Source organism: Ruditapes philippinarum, unplaced genomic scaffold (genome assembly GCF_026571515.1).
Source record: "Ruditapes philippinarum isolate M1 unplaced genomic scaffold, ASM2657151v2 ctg2102_1_1_1_1, whole genome shotgun sequence".
Lineage (NCBI taxonomy): Eukaryota > Metazoa > Mollusca > Bivalvia > Venerida > Veneridae > Ruditapes > Ruditapes philippinarum.
In genome coordinates this window covers 1-22,994 of record NW_026855459.1, presented here as the reverse complement: position 1 = coordinate 22,994, position 22,994 = coordinate 1, and the positions used below count along the sequence as shown (strand labels likewise).

General features: G+C 34.4%; 1 protein-coding gene across 1 annotated transcript in view; it reads left to right on the top strand.

Moving 5' to 3' along the window:
* Positions 1-22,721, top strand: part of LOC132743412 (uncharacterized) — a gene marked incomplete at its 3' end in the record, with an annotated part of 35,611 nt that extends 12,890 nt beyond the window's left edge. Inside the window, exons 6-14 of the mRNA XM_060731934.1 lie at positions 3,095-3,193; positions 13,447-13,516; positions 14,690-14,866; positions 17,137-17,262; positions 17,541-17,658; positions 18,170-18,243; positions 20,264-20,390; positions 21,832-21,903; positions 22,640-22,721. Coding sequence (XP_060587917.1) covers positions 3,095-3,193; positions 13,447-13,516; positions 14,690-14,866; positions 17,137-17,262; positions 17,541-17,658; positions 18,170-18,243; positions 20,264-20,390; positions 21,832-21,903; positions 22,640-22,721 — 945 coding nt within the window. The remainder of the gene's footprint in view (positions 1-3,094; positions 3,194-13,446; positions 13,517-14,689; positions 14,867-17,136; positions 17,263-17,540; positions 17,659-18,169; positions 18,244-20,263; positions 20,391-21,831; positions 21,904-22,639) is intronic.
* Between the last annotated feature and the right edge of the window lie 273 nt (positions 22,722-22,994).

Here is a 22,994-nt window from a genome sequence, read left to right as displayed (position 1 = left end):
CAGTTTTATTATGCCCCAATGCCCCAACTCTAAGGGGGGGCATTAAGAATTGCCCTTGTTCCACAGTGCATGCATGTTTGCAGTCTTGTGTGATCTCATGTTGTGTCACATGTAGCTCCAAAAGTGCTTGAGCTAGAGTCAACAAACTTTATAGGAAAGTTGATCAGCATGTGGAGTTGTGCACCTGGGGTTTTGCATTCAGTTTTGTAAGAGTTATACCATTGATGTGCATCTGGGGTTTTGCTTGTTTTTATTTTCTTTTAAGCATACTTGAGAATATAAAATTCAGATTATTGGGAAAAATCAAGATGTCAGCATTGGAAAACTTAGATGTGGTTCTATGCCCCAACCACTAAGGGGTAGTGGAGGTCATGTAGAATTTCCTTTGTCTGTCCCTCTGTTTCATTTTGAAAGTCACTTTTTGTGAAATATGTTCCATATCAACTGTAGAATGATCATGACAGTAATATTGATGTGATGTCAATTTTCCATAAATTGAAACTTGTGATGGATATTGGTATACTGAAAGTTTGACATTACTTTGTGTGAAAATTGGAATATTTTAAGGACTTGAATTACTGTTCTTTGATATACTTTTAACCTTTTCCCTTACATAAGCGTGTTTCGCCAAGAAAATTTTGGACATGTGACAGGCTAAAAATGGCCTCAGGTGGATCTTCGGGTAACTAGTAACCGACGCTGAAAAGCCTTTTACTCTATCTCAATTCATTGAGAAGTTGCAGCACTTTGAAATCAGTTTTGATGGAAAAAAAACAATGCAAAATAGTGATTTTTGGCAATTTTGAGACGTCCCCCGTTGCCATGGTAACAGGAAATTTACCATTGAGCATGCTGTTACAGAGGCTATGGTGTAGTCAACATTTGGGCCAAGTTTCATTAGTATTGAAGCATTTTTCATAGTTTCATAGCAGTTTGAACTTGTTACAATGAAAACGGCCATTTTTCGCAATATGCTCATGGGGTAAAAGGTTAATGTGGATTGGTCAACAGTGGGCAATTTATCCAGAAGTGTTTCAAATATTGAACAAAATCAATGGAAATGTATCGTTGAAATAGATATTCTTATACAATGTTGCTTGAGAAAAATTGTTGACAAAGTTCTAAGTGATTTAGTATGAGCATTTAAATATGATGAATAGTGATATTCTTTTCTAGAACAATTTATTATCTACCATATGAACATAATTTTTATGGTATATTGGATCATGTACTTTACACTTCCCAACAACATCCATATACACATATAGGATATTCAAGTTTTTCATTAATTTTCTTTTAGTGGTATGAAAATAAATGTTTCTTGAGTGGTGGTTCTAAGGAGTGAAATATGATAGTTTTCATAACACAAGATGAAGATATGTCCTTTATTTATAGAAAAAAAAACTAGAATTTTCTGTTGATTATAATACATTTTTTTTATTTTGAGTGAAAATACAGAAAATGAAAATACTCATTTTATTATCCCCCGCCGATGGAATCGGGAGGGGGATATAGTTTTGGCGTTGTCCGTCCATCTGTCCGTCCGAATTTCGTTTCCGGAGTAGTTCTCTGCAACTACTGGCTGGAATTAAACGAAACTTTATGGGAATCATCAATATCAAGAGGAGATGCGCATATCGTCGGCTTGTTCCGGTCCGACCCTTTAACTCAGAGTTATGGCCCTTTGATTAGTTATGTAGTATGCATATAGAGTAAAAATCGTTTCCGGAGTAGTTCTCTGCAACTACTGGCTGGAATTCAACGAAACTTTATGGGAATCATCAATATCAAAAGGAGATGCGCATATCGTCGGCTTATTCCGGTCAGACACTTTAACTCAGAGTTATGGCCCTTGATTAGTTATGTAGTATGCATATAGAGTAAAAATCGTTTCCGGAGTAGTTCTCTGCAACTACTGGCTGGAATTCAACGAAACTTTATGGGAATCATCAATACCAAGGGGAGATGCGCATATCGTCGGCTTGTTCCGGTCAGACACTTTAACTCGGAGTTATTGCCCTTGATTAGTTATGCAGTATGCATATGGAGAAAAAATCGTTTCCGCGCTACTCTGCAACTACTGGCTGGAATTCAACGAAACTTTATGGGAACCTTCCATACCAAGAGAAGATGCGCATATCCTCGGCTTGTTCGGGTCAGACACTTTAACTCAGAGTTATGGCCCTTGATTAGTTGTGCAATATGCATATGGAGTAAAAATCGTTTTTGGAGTAGTTCTTTGCAACTACTGGCTGGAATTCAACGAAACTTTATGGGAATCATCAATATCAAGAGGAGATGCGTATATCGTCGGCTTGTTCCGGTCAGACCCTTTAACTCAGAGTTATGGCCTTTGATTAGTTATGTAGTATGCATATAGAGTAAAAATTGTTTCCTCACTACTTCTCTGCAACTACTGGCTGGAATTCAACGAAACTTTATGGGAACCTTCAATACCAAGAGGAGATGCGCATATTGTCGGCTTGTTCCGGTCAGACACTTTAACTCAGAGTTATGGCCCTTGATTAGTTATGTAGTATCCATATAGAAAATATTTGTTTCCTCGCTACTTCTCTGCTACTACTGGCTGGAATTCAATGAAACTTTATGGGATACTAAGAGGAGATGTGCATATAGTCGCCTTGTTCCAGTCAGATACTTATAACTCAGATATATGGCCCTTGATTAGTTATGTAGTATGCATACATCTCATTGGCATTTCCAGATTTTACTATTTAACACAAAGTTATGGCTCTGTTATTGCCCTGAATATTTATCAAGTTCAAAGAATATTACTGTTTATGCCATGATTAATATATAAATAAAGCCTTATGTCTTCAGTTGTTGTGTTAATAATAACCAGTACTCGGCCGGGGATATAAATTCAATGAATTTGCTTGTTTCATCAGTATTTCTCAATATTTCATTTACATGTATATTTATATAATAAATTTAATTCTTTGTTTGTTTGTTAAGTCTGATAATAAATACTATCACATAACTATATCTAGTATTACATACCTACTATAATATCAAAGACCAATTCATTTTGACATAATATTATCCTTACAATATGGTTTTGTTTATATTTAAGGAATTAGAGTCACCGGAGCCACTCAGCCAAAATGAAGATGAAAACTATGAATATAATGTTATGTTAATTGTTGTGCCAGAAGAATATTATAGTTTTGAGGTTTGATAAATTTATTCATCATTTAGATTTTAGATTGATGTGTTTCCATATTTATTCAATTTTGCTCACCTGACCAACTTGTGTTCATTGTGAGGTTTTGTGAATGCATGTTGTCTTGTCATTCCTGCATCAATGCTTTTTTGTTGGCACACTAGCAGTTTCATTTCCTGACTGATTTGAACCAAGTTTTGGGAGAAATTGGTTATAAGTGGTTATTTATCCAGATAATCCTGTGCTATAAAACAAATGCTGAGATGTGACTGAAAGTGTGTTTAAAATTTGCCTAAAAAACAGACAAACAGGAATCTGTACCAAACTCTATTGATAAGGCTAGATTCCATATAATAAATTTTTTTAAAAGTATCAAAGATATTAACTTTTAACTAGCAGTGCTTGTTCACCTGTTAATTTGAAATTCATTTCTTAGCTGCAGATAAAAACAGTTCTCACTTAATTTTTATGCCACTGCAGCATCTGCGATGTGGTGGCATATAGCAATTCACCTGTGTGTGTGTGTGTTTGTTTGTATGTGTGTTCTGTAGATTATATAGTGAACTTAAAAAATCTTCTTGTGATAGACCACTAGTCCAATTTCAACCAAACTTGGCAGGATTGATCCTTGGGTGAAGGGCTTCCAAAGTTGTTCAAAGAATTTCATTCCATGTAGAAATCTGGTTTCCATGGCAACCAAAAGGAATTATAAGAATAAATTTAAACAAGAGCTGTCACAGAAAGTGACAAATGCCCCCAAAGGATTCTAGTTATAAACCACTTATTACATGTTAAGTGTGGTGGTAAAAATTGACAAAGTTTGAATCCCAGCAGTGACCTTTAAGTTAGACAAAGGAACCTGGGTCTTGTTCACAAATCATTGTCCATCTATGGTCACTTTATATTTTAAAATAAAAATTGAAACTTTCATGTATATGGAAGTTACAGGGCGGACACAACAACCACCATTTATATGTATATAACATAAATATTGAAAAAGTTTAAACCCCAGCAGTGACCTTGAACTAAGGCATAGGAACACGGGTCTAAAGGGCAACACATCATACATTAATGATTATTTCGTATGTGAAACAAAAATATAATGCTTTCATGCATATTAGTTTCAGAGCAGACACGACCATCTCTGCCTGTATGTATATTAACATCAAAATTGACATAGTTTGAACCCCCACAGTGACATTGACCTTATTCGTAGAAACCAGAGTCTTTTTCGCGGCACACCATACATCTAAAGTTAATTAATATGTGAAAGAAAAATTACAATCCTTTCATGAATACTGAAGTTTCAGAGAGGACACAACCACCACTTTCTATATTTTTAACACAAAAAAAGACAAAGTTTGAACCCCCACAGTGACCTTGACCTTCATGGTAGAAACCCAGGTCTTATTCGCGACACACCATACATCTATGGTTATTTCATATGTGAAAGAAAAATTAAAATCCTTCCATGCATATTGAAGTTTTAGAGCGGACACGACCACCACCTTCTATATTTATATAACAAAGAATGAACCCCCACAGTGACCTTGACCTTTGTCATAGGAACCCGAGTCTTGTTTGTGACACACCATACAGCTATGGTTATTTTATATGTGAAAGTAATATTACAATCCTACCATGAATCGAAGTTTCAGAGCGGACACGACCTCCACCTTCTATATTTATAGAACAAAAAAATGACAAAGTTTGAACCCCCTACAGTGACCTTAACCTTAGTGGTAGAAACCTGAGTCTTGATCGCAACACACCATACATCTATGGTTTTTTCATGTGAAAGAAAAATTAAAATCCTTCCAATCATACTGAAGTTTCAGAGTGGACATGACCACCACCTTCTATATTGATATACAGTTAAACTTCGTTCGCTCGAACGCGGATCGCTCGAATACCTCCCTTCACTCGAACTTATCGCCCAGTCCCGGCAAAATTCCTATATAATATATATTGTTCTACCTCGGATCGCTTGAACACCGATCGCTCGAACTCTCGAACCTGATCTCTGGTCCCTTCGTCAGAAATATAGTGAAAATCACACCTTTTCGGTCGAACACAAAAAGACAAGTGGACATGTCCTAAATAAATGACAGTCGGCGACACATTTTTTTAACACCTCGTGATCGTGACAAATGCAATTAAGGTTAATTGATACAAAATAAGAGGTGTTGTAACCGATTTGTTTGTTATGATAATATTGTTGTTTTGCCGTTGATGGTAACGATAAAAAGAAAATAACTTGTGAAATAAGTGAAATATGAAAAAGGCAATAAAGAATGACGTTTACCCAGACGGCTTTAACAACACAACCGTAGTTCATGTAACATTTTATCTATTTATAGAACTTGGACGTGTGTTTATATTAGTAAATGACAACAAATAGATGCTGCTGTAAAACTTTTTCTTGAATATTTCATTTTTTTATTTTTTAAATTAAATTAATCCCATTATAAACATACAAATATATTTTGAACATTGTTCAACAAGTTTGGTCTGATTGCCCAATCGAACTCAACCAATTACAATATGCATGAATATAGATTAACACAGCGTACCGTTAATACTTAATTGAAAATTCTGAATATGACATATTTGACAACAAACAATCATATTGACATATTTATCATTTGACTGATGTATGCTAGAAAACCTTTAGGCATATGATCAACGTAATAATAGTTCAACCTCGGTTGGCTCGAACTACCGATCTCTCGAACAAATTTGCACAGGCCCTCCGAGTTCGAGCGAATGAAGTTTGACTGTAACATAAAAAATTAAAGATGTAAGAACCCCCACAGTGACCTTGACCTTAGTGGTAGAAACCTGAGTCTTGTTCGCGACACACCATACATCTATGGTTATTTCATATGTGAAAGAAAAACTACAATCCTTCTATGCATACTTAAGTTTCAGAGCGGACACAACCACCACCTTGTATATTTATATAAATTAAAAAATGACAAAAGTTTGAACCCCCACAGTGACTTTGACCTTAGTGGAAGAAACCTGCGTCTTGTTAGCGACACACCATACATCTATGGTTTTTAGCTCGACTATTCGATAAGAATAAGTAGAGCTATTGTAGTCACCCGAGCGTCGGCATCGGCGTAACCACTTATGTTAAGTTTTTTTGTTTGTTTTGGCTTTAAATATTTTCAAAGTCCATTGACATATGGCTTTGAAACTTTGCACACTTGTTCACCATCATGACCCCAACATGTAGACAGGAGGAGGTAACTTTATCAAGCATTTTGACAGAATTATGCCCCTTTTTCAACTTAGAAATTACGTTAAAGTTTTTGTAATACCTTAAATATTTTCAAAGTCCATTGACATATGGCTTTTAAACTTTGCACACTTGTTCACCATCATGACCCCAACATGTAGACCAGAGGAGGTAACTCTAGCAAGCATTTTGACAGAATATGCCCCTTTTTCGACTTAGAATTTAAGTTAAAGTTTTTGTAATACTTCAATTATTTTACTATACGAAAGAAAAAAGAATACCAAATACAGTCGAGACTGCCTAAGCGACCCCCTGATTTAAACGACTCCCTGTCTTATCCGACCTTGTTTCAGTACTCCCAACGTATTTTCCTATATAAATGGTCTGAATTAAACGACTCCCTGTCATATGTGACAAGCGACCCTAATTGTCTGGTCCCAATGCAATGTTTTGTCTGATTTAAACGACTTTCACACCTTTTAATTGTCCGTTGATCAGATAAAGAATACCTATTATAACACCCAGAGGGCCAAAATAATTAAGTCCAATTATAATCCAGCACTGTAGCAAACAAAGTCTACACACCTCTATCTCAATTACACAGTTAGCATGTAGATACATGCAGGTACCAAGTGACGTAGCTCTGTTCATGGGAAGCTTATGCAATCGATGTGTGTTATGTATAATGGCCTGAGTAAACTGGGTTAAGACTTGTGTTAGATTTTTTTATTTAATTATAGAGTGCCCACGGAAGATTTTTTAGGCAGCATTTTTTTAATTTACCTTTCTATGGCTGCATAATTAATACGGAAAAAATATTGATACCAAACCAGAAAAAGCTTTGGATATGGATATGTTTACAGTAAAGATCCTGTAACACATTTTTTCATGGTTTTATTACATAAATATGATGCTCAAATTAACATTTGTCAATATTGTAAGTTCAAATAAGCATAATTTAGAAAGATATCACCCATGTAAATAAAGGCCATTAAAGGGAGGTAATTAGAACTTTATTTTCTATAAATTCTAAGTCAAATTTTCCAATAAGAAATCAATGCATGTAATTTATTGATTAAATATAATGTGCACAAATATTTGCAGTAAACATTTTACATATTCTTTGATGTTTGAAAATTGTTTTATTTGCATAATTATATCCATATATATTTTTTTTGCAAGATATGTAACAGTAACAATATCAATCACAAAACATACAGGATCTTTAAGTCACATTGGTCTATAGACAGATAGATGATTTTTCTTTGAGACTGTATTTAGAGACTCCCTGTCATATGCGACCTTTTTCTGAAGATCCCTTGGAAAGTCACATATGATGGTCTCGACTGTAAATTTAAATAACAAATTTATTTTGTACGAGCATACGCTGCAATTCAGCTTGTATCATAGCTTTTATACAAGTCAAATAAATCAATAAAATATATAATGGAGGTAATGGCCGCTCTGAATAACCAGTCGAGGTATCTCGCCTGATTCCTATAAACATGTACCTAATGCAGCGAAACAGCAAGAAAGCCAGACGTGTCGCGCTAATATTTAATTTCAAGCTTATTAAATAAAAACACATGTGCCATACTGAAACCATTTAACATTGGCTACCGGGTAACCAGAACCGAATGCCAAATAGTTTACCGGCTAATGCAATTAATGAAAAACTAATTTTAATACAGGCAAATTACAGGCATATACATCACATGCGCATCTCTGTGTCACAACGACGGTGCCAGTAGCCAAGATAACGAACAGAAAAGCCATTCCTGGGTAACCAGACACGACTCCCATCCATCAAATTAACCACTGCATAGGGGAAAAGCAGCTCATTGTTTGACACCAGGTCGAAAAGCAATACCAACACACTACCACTGAACAAACTGCAATAACAAACGCAATGGGTGTCCAATCACGACAAATTTCACCCAACTCTGGGTAAAAACATATAGCCGGAGTTGTTTATAACGCAATCTGGTGTATCATAGAGACAGTTCTACAATGATGATCACAAACACGAATGGGTATCCATTAATATTCATGACCACCATGGTAGCAAGTGTAATGGGAAAGCGTAACACCATAATGAACTCGGGCTAGCAAAGCAAAAACGCAAAGCAACTGTGGTTTCACCAAGTACTGTGGGCAAAACACACTTGACCCAGTCCATAACATGAACTAGATGTACTACAATGACGGTGCCAGTACCCAAAAATGATAGTCTCAACAGAAACGATAGACATCTACCACCATAGACACTGCATAAGGATGGTGCAACATTGTAAAGTACATGGGTCGTTTTAGCAACATAGCAATATGCAATACCGATTCAACCTCGCAATCAGGGGAATCAACCCGACCTGAAAATGCGCTCATGTGATTATGTATAATTACATATATATATAAATATAGATACACCGGCACCAGTGTCATTCCGTAGCAGCGGCTTGTCACCGGGTACCCAGGGAAAAACAGCTGCCACTTAATGAACCACTGCATAAAAACAATATAACGCTGCCTGTTTCTACTAAATACCTTATGCCAAAATTTCTCAAATTACTGCTGGTAACCGACACGTCTGACTCCCTTATCACAATTACAAAAGAGGGACTAAAATGTAATATTAAAGAAATTATTTGCACGTAATAAAATTCCTATTGTGTAATTTGTAGCACGCATACAATCGTGAATCACACAGTAATGTAAGTTTAATGTCAACAAAAACTTAGCGAATGTAAAGGAAATAGACACTGAGGCACGTAAATACAAATTCAACTGTTTTTCAAAAATGAAGAAAAGTCACTACATCAAGTCCATCAAGCGCTGAACACAAACGCAAAGCTATTTACAAGTCCATGATAAATCACCAAATCCTTGGTCACATCTGGTAAATGTATGCTGTATATGATGTAGTGTAGTTGAAACATGATGGAGCATACTCCCATCTATGTGCAGCATCCGTACCAACAGTGTCCACAACATATCTACAACATAAAAACTACGAAGAAACAGTCAATGTGCTCTTTAAAAGGTTAACTGTACTACAAGAATGATGTGAATAAACATTCAAAATATCTTATAAAAGTCCTTGCTATTAGGAACTTAGAAACAATGGGGTGTGGTGGGTGGGTAGAATTCTCGTAAAGGTACTATAAGTCTGAATGCGTTGTCGAAAGCAAGTGGGAGAATTGCGCGATTTTCACGTATTTATAGCAATGTAACTGTAAGCGACTGTAGCTCAGTTTATGTACGTATGTGTAATGACATACTTAATAAAAACGGGTACCAATATTAATGTAATACACGGACTATTTCTTTCTCGAAAATAAATTGAATTATTTTGAATGAAAATAATTATTAATATTTTCAAAGTCCATTTACATATGGCTTTGAAACTTTGCACACTTATTCACCATCATGACCCCTACATGTAGACAGGAGGAGATTACTCTATCAAGCATTTTGACAGAATTATGCCCCTTTTTTGACTTAGAATTTACGTTAAAGTTTTTGTAATACCTCAAATATTTTCAAAATTCATTGACATAAGGCTTTGAAACATGTTGAAATTTTTTACTCCTCTTTGAGAGCATAATAGGACTCTCTCCAAGGCCTATTACTGTAATATTGATTTAAAGAAAAATTTTGCCTTTTTTTTTACTTAGAAAATTTTACCTTTTAATCAAGCACTAAGAATAGTCAAGCGTTGCTGTCCTACCGACAGCTCTTGTTTCATATATGAAAGAAAAATTAAAATCCTTTCATGCATACTGAAGTTTCAGAGCGGACACGACCACCACTGTTTATATGTATATAGCGGGACGGACCGACGTTCTTACCAGAGCTACATTATGGGGTTTTCTTTTGTTATTCCTTTCGTTCTTATTAACCCAACAATGCAGAAAATAACCCCACAATAGAAATGGAATGAATGACATCAAAGACATCTATTGTTATGAGAACATAGACTAAACCCCATAATGTAGCTCTGGTTTGTACGGACTGACAGACAGACAGACGGGTAGATTTTAATAGCCACCCTTCGGGGGCATAAAAATCTTCTTGTAAAGACCCAAAAGGCCTAGAGCTTAGATATTTTGCATAAGGCATTGTCTGGTAGACCTCTACCAAGATTGTTCAAATTATAGCCCTGGGGTCAAAATCGGCCCGCCCCGGGGATCATTGATTTTCACTATATGTACATACAGTAAAAACCTATAAATACCTTCTTGTCTGCAGGTACAAGGCTTAGAGGATGTGTTATTATCTATAGGTACTCTGCTAAAGTTGTTCAAATTTTGCCTAAAGTGTCAAAAAAAGCCCCGCCCGGGGTCATATGTCATATAAGGTTTTCCTTATATGTATATAGTAAAAACTTTAAAAAATTTCTTCTAGCAATTGACAAATGCTCAAGGTTAGATATTTTGCATGAAACATTATGTAGTGAACCTCTACCAAGATTGTTCAAATTATAGCCCTGGGGTCAAAATTGGCCCCACCCCTGGGGGTCATTGATTTTCACTATGTACATATAGTAAAAAAATTAAAAAACTTCTTGTCTGAAGGTAAAAGGCTTAGAGCTTTGATATTTGGTTTATAATATCATCTATGGATCCTCTACTAAAGTTGTTTTAATTATGCCCCTAGTGTTAAAATTGCCAAATTGAAATGACAAAGGCTAGAGGTTAAATATTTGGCATGATACTTTGCGAAGTGAACCTCTACCAAGATTGTTCAAATTATAGCCCTGGGGTTAAAATTGGAGTCGGGGGGTCTTGATTTTCGTTATCTTCATATTGTAAAAAAATAATAAAATCTTTTTGTCTGAAGGTACAAGGCATAGAGCTTTGATGTTTGCTATTTGATATAATCTATAGGTCTTCTACCAAAGTTGTTCAAATTTTTCCCCTGGTGTCAAAATTGGCCCTGCCCGGGGGCATTGATTCTCATTATGTACACATAGTAAAAACAGAAACTGAAACAAATGTTTTCTGAATTGGAGAAAGCTACAGCTTAGATATTTGACTTAAAATGTTATAGGATTGACCTGTATCAAGATTGTTTTTAATTAAACCCTCGGGTCAAATTTCTGCCTTGCCGAAGGGGACAGGGACCTTCTTTCTTGTCCTTTGATGTACAGCAATGAAATTTTGACCATGTGCACAGTTTTAGTTGTAAAAATGAACTTTGATATCAGGTGACCTAGATTTTGATGTTGTGACCTACTTTCATGTCCTTTGACAAGCTATGAAATTTGAACACGGATTAAGATGTAAATTGAACTTTGATATCAGCTGACCTAGATTTGGACAATGTGTCTTACTGTGTTTTCCTTTGATGGAGGCTGCGTGAAATATGACCTTCACCACCAAATTCACTAGACTCAACTGCATTGATATATTCCAACTCTGATCTTTTATTTGAATAACAATATATTTAACCACTAATCTGATAATAAGAATTAGATAGGTCAGGGATCTATGCATTATGACAATCTTCAATTGTATAGAAACAAAAAAATATCTGTTCCTATACTACTATTTAGTGTTGTATTAATGCAGTGGCATAGCATTTTTCACAAATGCAATCTTGTTTTCCCTTCTTTAACTATGCCTTTTTATGGACTATTTTTGTGCCCCCACGTTAGTGGCGGGCATTTAGATTTACCCTTGTCCGTCCGTCCGTCTGAGCAACCAAATATGGTTAGGGGGCCATCTAACAGTAAACAGAACAAAAGAGAACAATAGAGTGCATTTCGTAACAATAGAATAAGGGGCCATGGCCCTCTATTAAACAAAAGAAAATAACAAAAGAAATGGCCCTTTAGTCCATTTAAGTGGCACGTCCGTCCTTCCGTCCGTTCACTTTTGTGTCGCACGTAACTCAAAAAGTATTTGACCTAGAGTCATGAAACTTTACAGGAATGTTGATCAGCATGTGTTGTTGTGCACCTGGGTATTTTCGTCTGGATATTTTTAGTTTTTTCAGAGTTATTGCCCTTGACTTAGTAAAATTTTGCAATTTTTAACTTGTGTCGCATGTAACTCAAAAAGTATTTGACCTAGAGTCATGAAACTTTACAGGAATGTTGATCAGCATGTGTAGTTGTGCACCTGGGTATTTTCGTCTGGATATTTTTAGTATTTTCAGAGTTATTGCCCTTGACTTAGTAAAATTTTGCAATTTTCAACTTGTGTCGCAGGTAACTCAAAAAGTATTTGACCTAGAGTCATGAAACTTTACAGGAATGTTGATCAGCATGTGTAGTTGTGCACCTGGGTATTTTCGTCTGGATATTTTTAGTATTTTTAGAGTTATTGCCCTTGACTTAGTAAAATTTTGCAATTTTCAACATGTGTCGCACGTAACTCAAAAAGTATTTGACCTAGAGTCATGTAACTTTACAGGAATATTGATCAGCATGTGCAGTTGTGCACCAGGTATTTTCGTCTGGATTTATTTAGTATTTTTAGAGTTATTGCCCTTCAGTTAGAAAATTTTTGCAATTTTCAACTTGTGTCGCAAGTTACTCAAAAAGGATTTGACATTTTCATTAAACCTTACGGGCAGGTTGCTCAGCATATTTAGATTTGCACCTGGGGTTTCGCTTGTGGATTTATGCAGTATTTTTAGAGTTATTTCCCTTGACTTAGTAAAAAGATTGACAGAACAGTGGCGTGGTGGGTGCACCCGTGTCCTATGGACACATTTCTAGTTACTATCCTGCATTAAGAAAGTAAAGTGTGCTGTCCTCACACAGATCTTGTTTAAAATGATAATGCTGAAATTGACTGTTTAGTTTTATTGTGTCGCCTTGAAAAAGGCAACACATAGAGGATACTTCTGACAGCTGTGGCAGTGTCCCCCTTAGGTTTCTTTTGGAGCATAACTCACTCACTATAAGTTGGTTTGACTCCAAACTTGGTATGCATGCTTCTTTCAACATTTGACTGTAGTTGAAATAATATGTCTTTGATTTAGCTTGATTTGTTTATTTGATTTTTTTTAGGTTTTAGCAGTCAATGAGCAGGATTTGAATGGTGAACCAGTAAATAAAGAAATAAAAACTAAAGCAGGAGGTTTGTTTTACTTTCAAAATTGTTACTGACTGGTCACAGTTTTTATTATATTGCTTTTTAATGTTGTTTCATATATTTTCATGAATACTTTAACTTTGATGAGACCAAGATCAGAAAAACAAGTTGTTCATTTATCTGTACTGTATCTGAGTCTACTAAGGGTGAAAACTCAAAGTGAACTTGACATAGTACATTTTAAGGCACATTTTCTGGTAAATTTCCATAAAGTGAAAAATAGGCTTATACATTGTCGGATTAAAGAAAAAGCTCTTATTGCCTAGTAACTTTTTTATGTTGAATATAGAATGTTTTTATTCATATTTGTGTGAAAGACTTTGTCTGTTTTGAATTTGGAATAGTCCATAGCAGAAGGAAGGATTTTAATAATAAGTGTTCATTAAGTTATCATGGAAACAATGCAGATTGCTGGTCAGTCTGCAAGGTCATGCACTCTTGTGTGACTCTATAATCGTGACATAACTATGTTAGTCATTTTTGCCACTAACATTTAAGGGTAAAATAAAGCACTTCAGTTGCTTAAATTAGTGTACAAGGCAAAATATATAATCTTCAAGTCACATTTTCATTCAGACATCATGAAAACTGGTCAAATGTTTCATTGCCCTATTGATTTAGCTTTGTTTAACTGAAACTATCCTACACCTTTTCAGTGTGTTAAGATAAGACTAATGTCATGCTCTTGTAACCAAAAAAGTACCTATATTATGCCCCCCCCCCCCCAAAGGACGGCACATTAAAATCACACCATCCATCTGTCTGTCAATCCGTCCTCACACAACATTTGTGTCTTGATCTATTATTTTGGGTGACAGCTCTTAATTAGCTTGTGAGTGTAAACAAAATGTTTGTAATGACTAACTAGTTTACCATTATGTCATGATGCAAATGGCTAAATTATTTTTTGTTTAAAGTGTTCTTGGAAGAATATCAATCAATAAAGCCAAATTAATAAATTATCTTTAATGCAGAGAAAAACATAGCAGAAATAAACAGAAAGTAAAAATTATCCAAACATCCTAATACATAATGCTCATTACATAAAATGGATGAAAAAGCAGATGACTTCCTGACATCAAAATCACATTTTGTTCTGCTTTTGTAAAAAAGTGCATGTGTAAGTTTACTCTTCTTAACATATCATTTCTATTTCAGTCCCTATCAATATAGAAAAAACACAAAATGTTGATGTAGTTGAAGGCCCAAAAGAAAGTAGCCAACAGAGGCAGTTTACAGTGACTTTTGCTGAGGACTTTTTCAATCAAACTACAAATGGAGCGATCCGTGCAACAGGTTTTGTAGTATGTAAAGACAGCAAATGTGACTCCAAAGGTGAGAATTGTTATTCATTTGCTTGAGAAAACCTCCCTGACTAAGTTATTATGGTCACCCACATAGAATCACTTAAACTCTCTTATGTGTATGTATCTTGCTAAAGACTTTTGGTTATTTTATGGGAGAAACTTATGCTGTTAGTTTATCAAAAGCTTTGTTCCTTTAAAAGGTAACATCTTTTTGTGGACAACAAAATATAATAATTCATGACCCTTGGGCAAACATTGGCCTTGCCCCAGAGTTTTGAAAGATGGAAAAGTTCATTTAAGATATTTAGCATGGTATGGATTCATTTAAAATTTAATACAACAATAATTGATTGATTTGTCATTACAATAAGATACTTATTACAAATATACCCAATTTGATTAACTACCTAATTTAATGAATTAATAACCTAATTTAATAATTAATAACCTAATGTAATTTATTTAAAGTGATCACGGTAACAATGATACAAATGACAGATTACCAAATATGTGTCATGTTTCGGTGCAATGATACAGTGAATACTATTGGAGCCGCGTCATGACAAAACCAACATAATGGGTTTGCGACCAGCATCGATCCAGACCAGCCTGTGCATCCGTGCAGTCTGATCAGGATCCATGCTGTTCGCTTACCAACTCTATTACAAGTGGAGAAACTGACAACGAACAGCATGGATCCTGATCAGGATCCATGCTGTTCGCTTACCAACTCTATTACAAGTGGGGAAACTGACAACGAACAGCATGGATCCTGATCAGACTGCGCGGATGCGCAGGCTGGTCTGGATCCATGCTGGTCGCAAACCCACTATGTTGGTTTTGTTGTGACGAGGCACATTTTGGTTCTAACATTGCAAATATTGACTGCAATGACCCACTTTTCTTATTTGCTATCTTTTAAGCCACAGTCAAACAGGCAGTTGTATTTAACATGAATGAAAATGGCAGACCAGAACTCTGTCCATGATCACATCATTTTTGTGTCGCCTCTACGGAGTAGTGGCGACATATAGGGATCACTTCTCCGTCGTCTGTTTGTGTCGCCTCTACGGAGTAGTGGCGACATATAGGGATCACTTCTCCGTCGTCTGTCCGTCTGTCTGTCTGTCCGTCTGTCCGTCCGTCCGTCACAAAACTTGTCCAGACTACTCCTCATAAACTACTGGTGCAATTTCATCCAAACTTTACAGGAATGATCAGATGCAAGTCTAGTTGTGCATATTCTCAGGATTATCCGGTTCAATGATTTTTGTCAGAGTTATGGCCCTTTAATAATTTTTAATTTTAAAGTTTGTCCGGACTACTTCTCTTATACCACTAATGCAATTTCAATGAAACTTTACAGGATTGATCTGTAGCTCAAGTCCTTGCGCATATTGCACGGATTTTCCGGTTGAATGATTTTTTGCCGAGTTATGGCCCTTTGATAAAAAGGTTTCTTTTTCTGTGTGTTGCCAGATACACAAAAGCTTGTCTGGACTTCTCCTCATAAACTACTGGTGCAATTTCATCCAAACTTTACAGGAATGATCAGTACCAAGCCTAGTTGTGCATATTGTCAGCATTTTCCGGTTCAATGATTTTTGTTTGAGTTATGGCCCTTTAATAATTTTTATTTTTAAAGTTTGTCCAGACTACTTCTCTTATACCACTAATGCAATTTCAATGAAACTTTACAGGATTGATCTGTAGCTCAAGTCCTTGTGCATATTGCACGGGTTTTCCGGTTGAATGATTTTTGGCCGAGTTATGGCCCTTTGATAAAAAGGTGTTTTTTTTCTGTGTGTTGCCAGATATGCAAAAGCTTGTCCGGACTACTCCTCATAAACTACTGGTGCAATTTTATCCAAACTTTACAGGAATGATCAGTACAAAGTCTAGTTGTGCACTGTCCGTCTGTCTGTCCGTCTGTCACAAAATTTGTCCCAACATGAAATTGGCCATCATGAGGCGACACATGTGATTACTGATCGCTCTTGTAACATATGATTTATGATGCTTGGTGTTAAAAATACATACAAAATGCATACACATATTCCGTGAGAATTTTTTCCTTGGGGGACCATACCTCTCGGGCTCTGTTCTGCTCCTCAAACCTGTAACAATTGTAAACATGCTCAAGATAGTTACAGGCATGCTATTTATTGTCTCGAGTTATTTTGTTTATTCAACTTATCTGCTAAAAATAGAAAGCTTTAAACATTTTCTAACAACAAGCAAAAATTTTCTTAACAAAATTAAACTGATATGATAATAAATTATATACTTTTTTTTAAGATTCAATGAGTTTATCAGACTTTAACACATTGGATGCATGGAGTGTAGGATTAAAGAAAGGTTATTACAGAGCCACCGAAGCAGATTGGTTAAAGAATTTAAAAAGCAAAACATCAACACCAAATTGTAAGCAAATTTGTTGTGTTATTTTATAACATTTCAATTAAAGAGTTGCATTTGAATAAAAAAGGAGTATTTCTTTCTTTTATACAGATTGTATGTTAAACTAAAAAGAAAATTTCTACTAAGGCTCTGAATAGATTTTTCTAGTTTTATTCAAAGAAAAGCCATGTCCTAAAATTTGTCTATGTGATGGACATAATAGTAAACTAAACAATGCTTGTGTTATGTGTAAAAAGATGATTGAAAAATAATCATAGCTTCAACTTTTGTTTTATTTCTAGCAAGAAGAAAGCGTGAAGTTGTAAAACAACAGTTTATTGTTGGGAGTGACTCCTGTAGTAGTAATACAGATTCCACAGAGTACTGTAATGGACCGGTTGACCCAGATACTAGTTACATGTTGGTGCAACATTCTTAGATTTTGTCTATAATAATTGTAACCCTAATTATATTTCTTACAAAAGAAATATATTGCTTTAGTGCTTCATAGCCCTTGCAATAAAAATGGCCCTTCCATTTGGAACCCTTTTTCTCTGTTTAGTAAGATAATGAATAGATACAGCCCCTGTTAAGGTCCTCGTTACACATTTGCCTGATATTGTATTGCCTTACATGTCAATATAATAGAGTATTATATTTGTGTAGATTCAATACTAAATTTATTGACTCATTAAGTAAAACAATTTTATTCTCGCCAATAAATTTAGTATTGAAACACACTATATCCTCTATCCAACAAAAGGGAGATAATCTTGATATAACAAGTGCAATTAAGGGGAGGTAATCATATTTCATTTCTAAAAAGGTAATCATGCACATGATAGAAACATTATTCTTTGACTTTATATAATGTTAATGGAAATACTTTGATTGGTATGCTAATATTAATTATCTAATGTTTATTTCACAGAGTAATTGCAGTAGCGTGTACAAATGGTGGATGTTTAATCAGTAAAAAATATGGACCTTTCGTTACAGCTGCAGGTACATTGTTTGAAAATGCATTTTTGTCATGATCATGAAAACCAAACATTTTTAGCTCGACTATACGAAGTATATGGAGAGCTGTCCTACTCGCCCCGGCGTCCGCGTCCGCGTCCAGATTTTAGATTAAAGTTTTGGTGCAGTAAAATATTTTTCACTATAACTTTGTCATTTCTTAAGGTATCAACTTCAAACTTCAAATATATGTTCCTTATCATCAACCACATCTTATGTGACAAGGTTCATAACTCTAGCACCAATATTGTCAGATTTATCTCCCCTTGAACTTAGAATTTTCCTTAAAAAATACAATTTTTTACTGTTACTTCTTTATTTCTTAAGGGATCAACCTCATACTTCAAATATATGTACCTTATCATCATCCCCATCTTATGTGACAAGGTTCATAACTCTAGCACCAATATTTTCAGATTTATCTCCCCTTGAACTTTGAATTTTCTTCAAAAAATACTATTTCTTACTGTTTCTTCTTAATTTCTTAAGGGATCAACCTCATACTTCAAATATATTTACGTTATCATCATCCCCATCTTATGTGACAAGGTTCATAACTCTAGCACCAATATTTTCAGATTTATCTCCCTTTGAACTTAGAATTTTCCATAAAAAATATTATTTTTACTGTTACTTATTTATTTCTAAAGGGATCAACTTCATACTTCAAATATATTTACGTTATCATCATCCACATCTTATGTGACAAGGTTCATAACTCTAGCACCAATATTGCAATAATTATCTCCCCATTAACTTAGATTTTTTTACTAGAAAACTGTTATTTTTTATTATTACATTTTTATTTTTAGGTATCTACTTCAAACTTCAAATACTTATTCCTTATCATCAATTACATTTTATGTGACAATGTTCATAACTCTTGAAGCAATATTTACAGATTTATCTCTCTTTGAACTTAGGATTTTCTTTAAGAAATATAATAACTTCTTTACTTTTTAAGGTATCTACTTCAAACTTCAAATATATATTTCTTATCATTACACAACTGTTGTGTGACAAGGTCCATAACTCTAGCATGACTATTTCTAGAATTATTCCCCTTGACCTTGGAATTAATGTTAACAAATGTTATTTTTTTACTATAACTTAATACATAATTATACATAATTGATTTTTCTTTCATAGTTTTGTCCTCCTTACTGCGTCCAGTATTTTATTAGTCGAGCTTTGCTGTCTCCTGTGACAGCTCTTGTTTTACATCTTAGTCAACAGTGCTCTAAAAAGTTTAAGAACTGGATGAAAAATATCATACCCCATACCCTTCAGTTAATGATAGGCTAATTTTAATTTGAAAAATAAGGTTGCCACTTATTTAGCATGTGTTGCTTGGAGAGAGCAAAATCCTACTGACTGCTAAAGGTTTCAGTATGTCAGGTTTTGATTTCAACGTGTCAAAGCTGACAAATGTTATATAATTATGTTGCTCTGGAGAGGTTAAGTATACTATGAAGTCTTGCTTTGTGAAAAAATGATTCTATTGCTGTCAAGAGATTATTTCTATACATAGGTGGCTGTACAGAGGTTACGCAGTATATTCAATTTCATAAAAAAAAAAGGTATTTAAGGGCCATGTCAATGCTTTCCTTTCAGTACACAGGGCACTCGTTTGGTCGTTTTTGGGGCCAAATATGGGCACCGTTTCCATGTCAAAATCATACGTATTTTTCCCCTATCTCAGAAAAAAATCCCCTCAAGATTCTAAAATAAATTCACTTAAAGTAATTTGTTTGATTTGTTAGTCTAATACTAGCTATCGATTTCAATGGTAGGAAAATTACAAACTATTGAAACCAATGGTAGGAAATAGTGTAATGAGTAAATGTGATAAAAAATACACTAAATACATGATAACATAAAATTTCAAATTTTACCTTAACACAACACAAAACTCCCCTTCCTTAGGGTATGGGTACCTGTCCCAAAAAGGTGTCTAGTGCCCTGGTACATGTAAGTAATGAAACATTTCTGCTTTGTTTTTAAGAGCCGGACGACACAAACCTCGGTTTGATAATAGGTATAGTTGTTGCAGCTGTGGTTATCGTTGTTCTGGCAGCAGTGATCATTGTCTTGGTATTACGGAGGAGAAGAGGTAGAAAATCTGATGGCATGTATGTATACAATTTATTGTTTAAAGAGATTAGAGTAAAAATAAAAAATTAAGGAGATTGATATTCTAGTTAAAATGCTACTGCGTCTTGAAACTAAGCAATTTTCACTGTAAATTGGGATTTTTTTTTCAAGGCAAAGAGAAAATCTACAAGACTAGTATATATTGTAGTCAGGTTAGTGCTAATTTTGACCTCTTAGATTCAAAAAAACTCCAGTTTAAAATCTTTGTTTGACATGAGCATAGATTTTGATAATGTTGATTTATTGTAAGCTTAGGCTATCTTGAGTAATCATTTGTGTTGATGACAGGCAGGGGCTTCATTGTGTTTAAATGCTTGTTATTGCAGAAGTTGATTTTCAGTATATTTGTTGTAGTTCAGTAATGATAAAAAACTCATTTTGTTTAGGAAATAGATATCAATTCTGAGTGCATTGTTGTAGAATAATGCACGGTTTGAGTTCAAGTGCATAGTAATATAATCACGAAGGCCGATAGGCCTGAGTGATTAATAACAACGCATTTGAACGAAAAAGTGCATTTTTATACAATAATGCACGAAGAATTAATATCTATTTCCATTCTAACACGTCAACAAAAAGTATAATTATTATTATATAGTTGGACTTTATGTTTGGTGGTTAAATTTGTTTTCGCCTCAGAGTTTCCAATAGAAACGTTCTTTAAAGGCTGTTCCAGTGGGTTAATTCTTACTGTGTGTAGAAACATTTTGAGAATAACGAATTTGAAAACGTTGATAAAACTTTGTTTTGTTCATTTATTTCACTCTATAATTTTTCAAGCGAAATACAAATTTTTAAAAGTGAAAATAAATGTTAAACCTAACTCGTGCTGCCATATTTAAAATAACGTACTTTATTTGATTGTTTTGCACATGCTGTTTGGCGCTACATTGTGACGTCACGTAAACAACACTTTAAACGTCTGTACAGTGTTAACGACTGCATTAAAGATATTGGTGTTCGGATTCATTTTCTTAGTTAGACCATTTTCTATCATTCTAGATAGTTTTCACAACAAAATTCGACAAAAAAATGTTTTTATTTATCAGATTTTTAAACAAAATGGCGCCTTCAATGTGAAAATATACAGGGAGATAATAAGAACGGCGAGTGCATTGTTGTAGAATAATGCACGCTTCTGGCCTTCTTTGTCTATATAGGAAAATTTCCGATAGTGTTAGAATGTGAAATAATACCTTCATCAGCTTTTTTAACCCAACTATGTCATTTAAAGGAACATAATATTTAAACTTGTAGTGTACATATGAATCTTCTATAACCAAGTCTGTCTTGTTTGATTACTTGTTAATATTGGAAGATTTATTCCTTTGAATAGCAGGAAAGTGATCATTATCTACGTGAATGCCTTGTATATAGCAAACAACAAGCTAACATTTCTTTCATAACATGTTGTTTCAGGAAACGAACCCATGACACAGATGATGAAGATGTTAATTTTGACCCAGCCACTGAAAAAATACCTCGTAAAAGGTAAATTGAAGTTTCCTTCTTATTTCTGAACATTTGCTTCTCACCCAAATCTTATTTAATAGAGCAGACATTTTGATATAAGGTACATTGTCCCAGAGGTTGGAGCTTGTATTTGGAAGTTTGAGTTTTTGGACAGGGAAAACATTTTCAGAGATGATTTGGTTTACAATGATTTGCTATGTTATTGGGAAAAGTATTGATTTACCTGGCATAACTAGGTCCTCCATTATTGTGCAAGAGCATTTAAACTGCAATTCCGCAGGTGTTGCTTATTGTTAAATCTAAGGTAAATTTAAACAACAGGCGAAACTTAAAAACATATAAATCATTGTACTATTTTAACAACTGTGTTGCCTTGGAAACAAACGTCTCTTTGATATGATGAAGTAACACAGATGCTTTATTGTTAAAAGTTTACTGTACAGGACGAAAATGATAAACCAGTATAATTAATCAAAGAAGATAGTAGTTACTTTTGCATATTAAACACTGGTATTTTTTGGAACCTTTAAAGACACTTCTAGGGAAATTTAGCCTTTAACCCTCATAAAGCTTAATTTTTAAATGAATTTGTCCAGTTTCCTTTTTGGAACTGTCCATTATTAAATTTAGGGATATCAAGATAAGTTGATCAGCCAACTGTATGGGACCTTCTATACAAATGTTAAAATTTAATTACATGTATTATCAATAAAAAAAAATCTCCTATTCTGTATTTGATATGTATTTATTCCAGACCAATCAATTTGAATGAAATTGAGGAATATGTGGCCAATATGCACAAAGACAGCAACCTGCTCTTCTCAGCTGAATATGAGGTAGGTAATGAAAGAAGTATATAATTATGTAAGATATAAATTATAGCATTTGCATTAATGTTCATAGTAAGCCTTACACTTTCTTTTTTATATTTATATTTAATAAACAATATTTTATATATTGATGAATATTTGATATGATAATAAATCTACTTATTACATTGACCTTGCTAAACTTTTATAATATGTTTATCCTGAGATATATATATCTTTGTAATACTGTATCTAATTATGATATTATGCTAATTATGATATATGCGACATATCTTATTA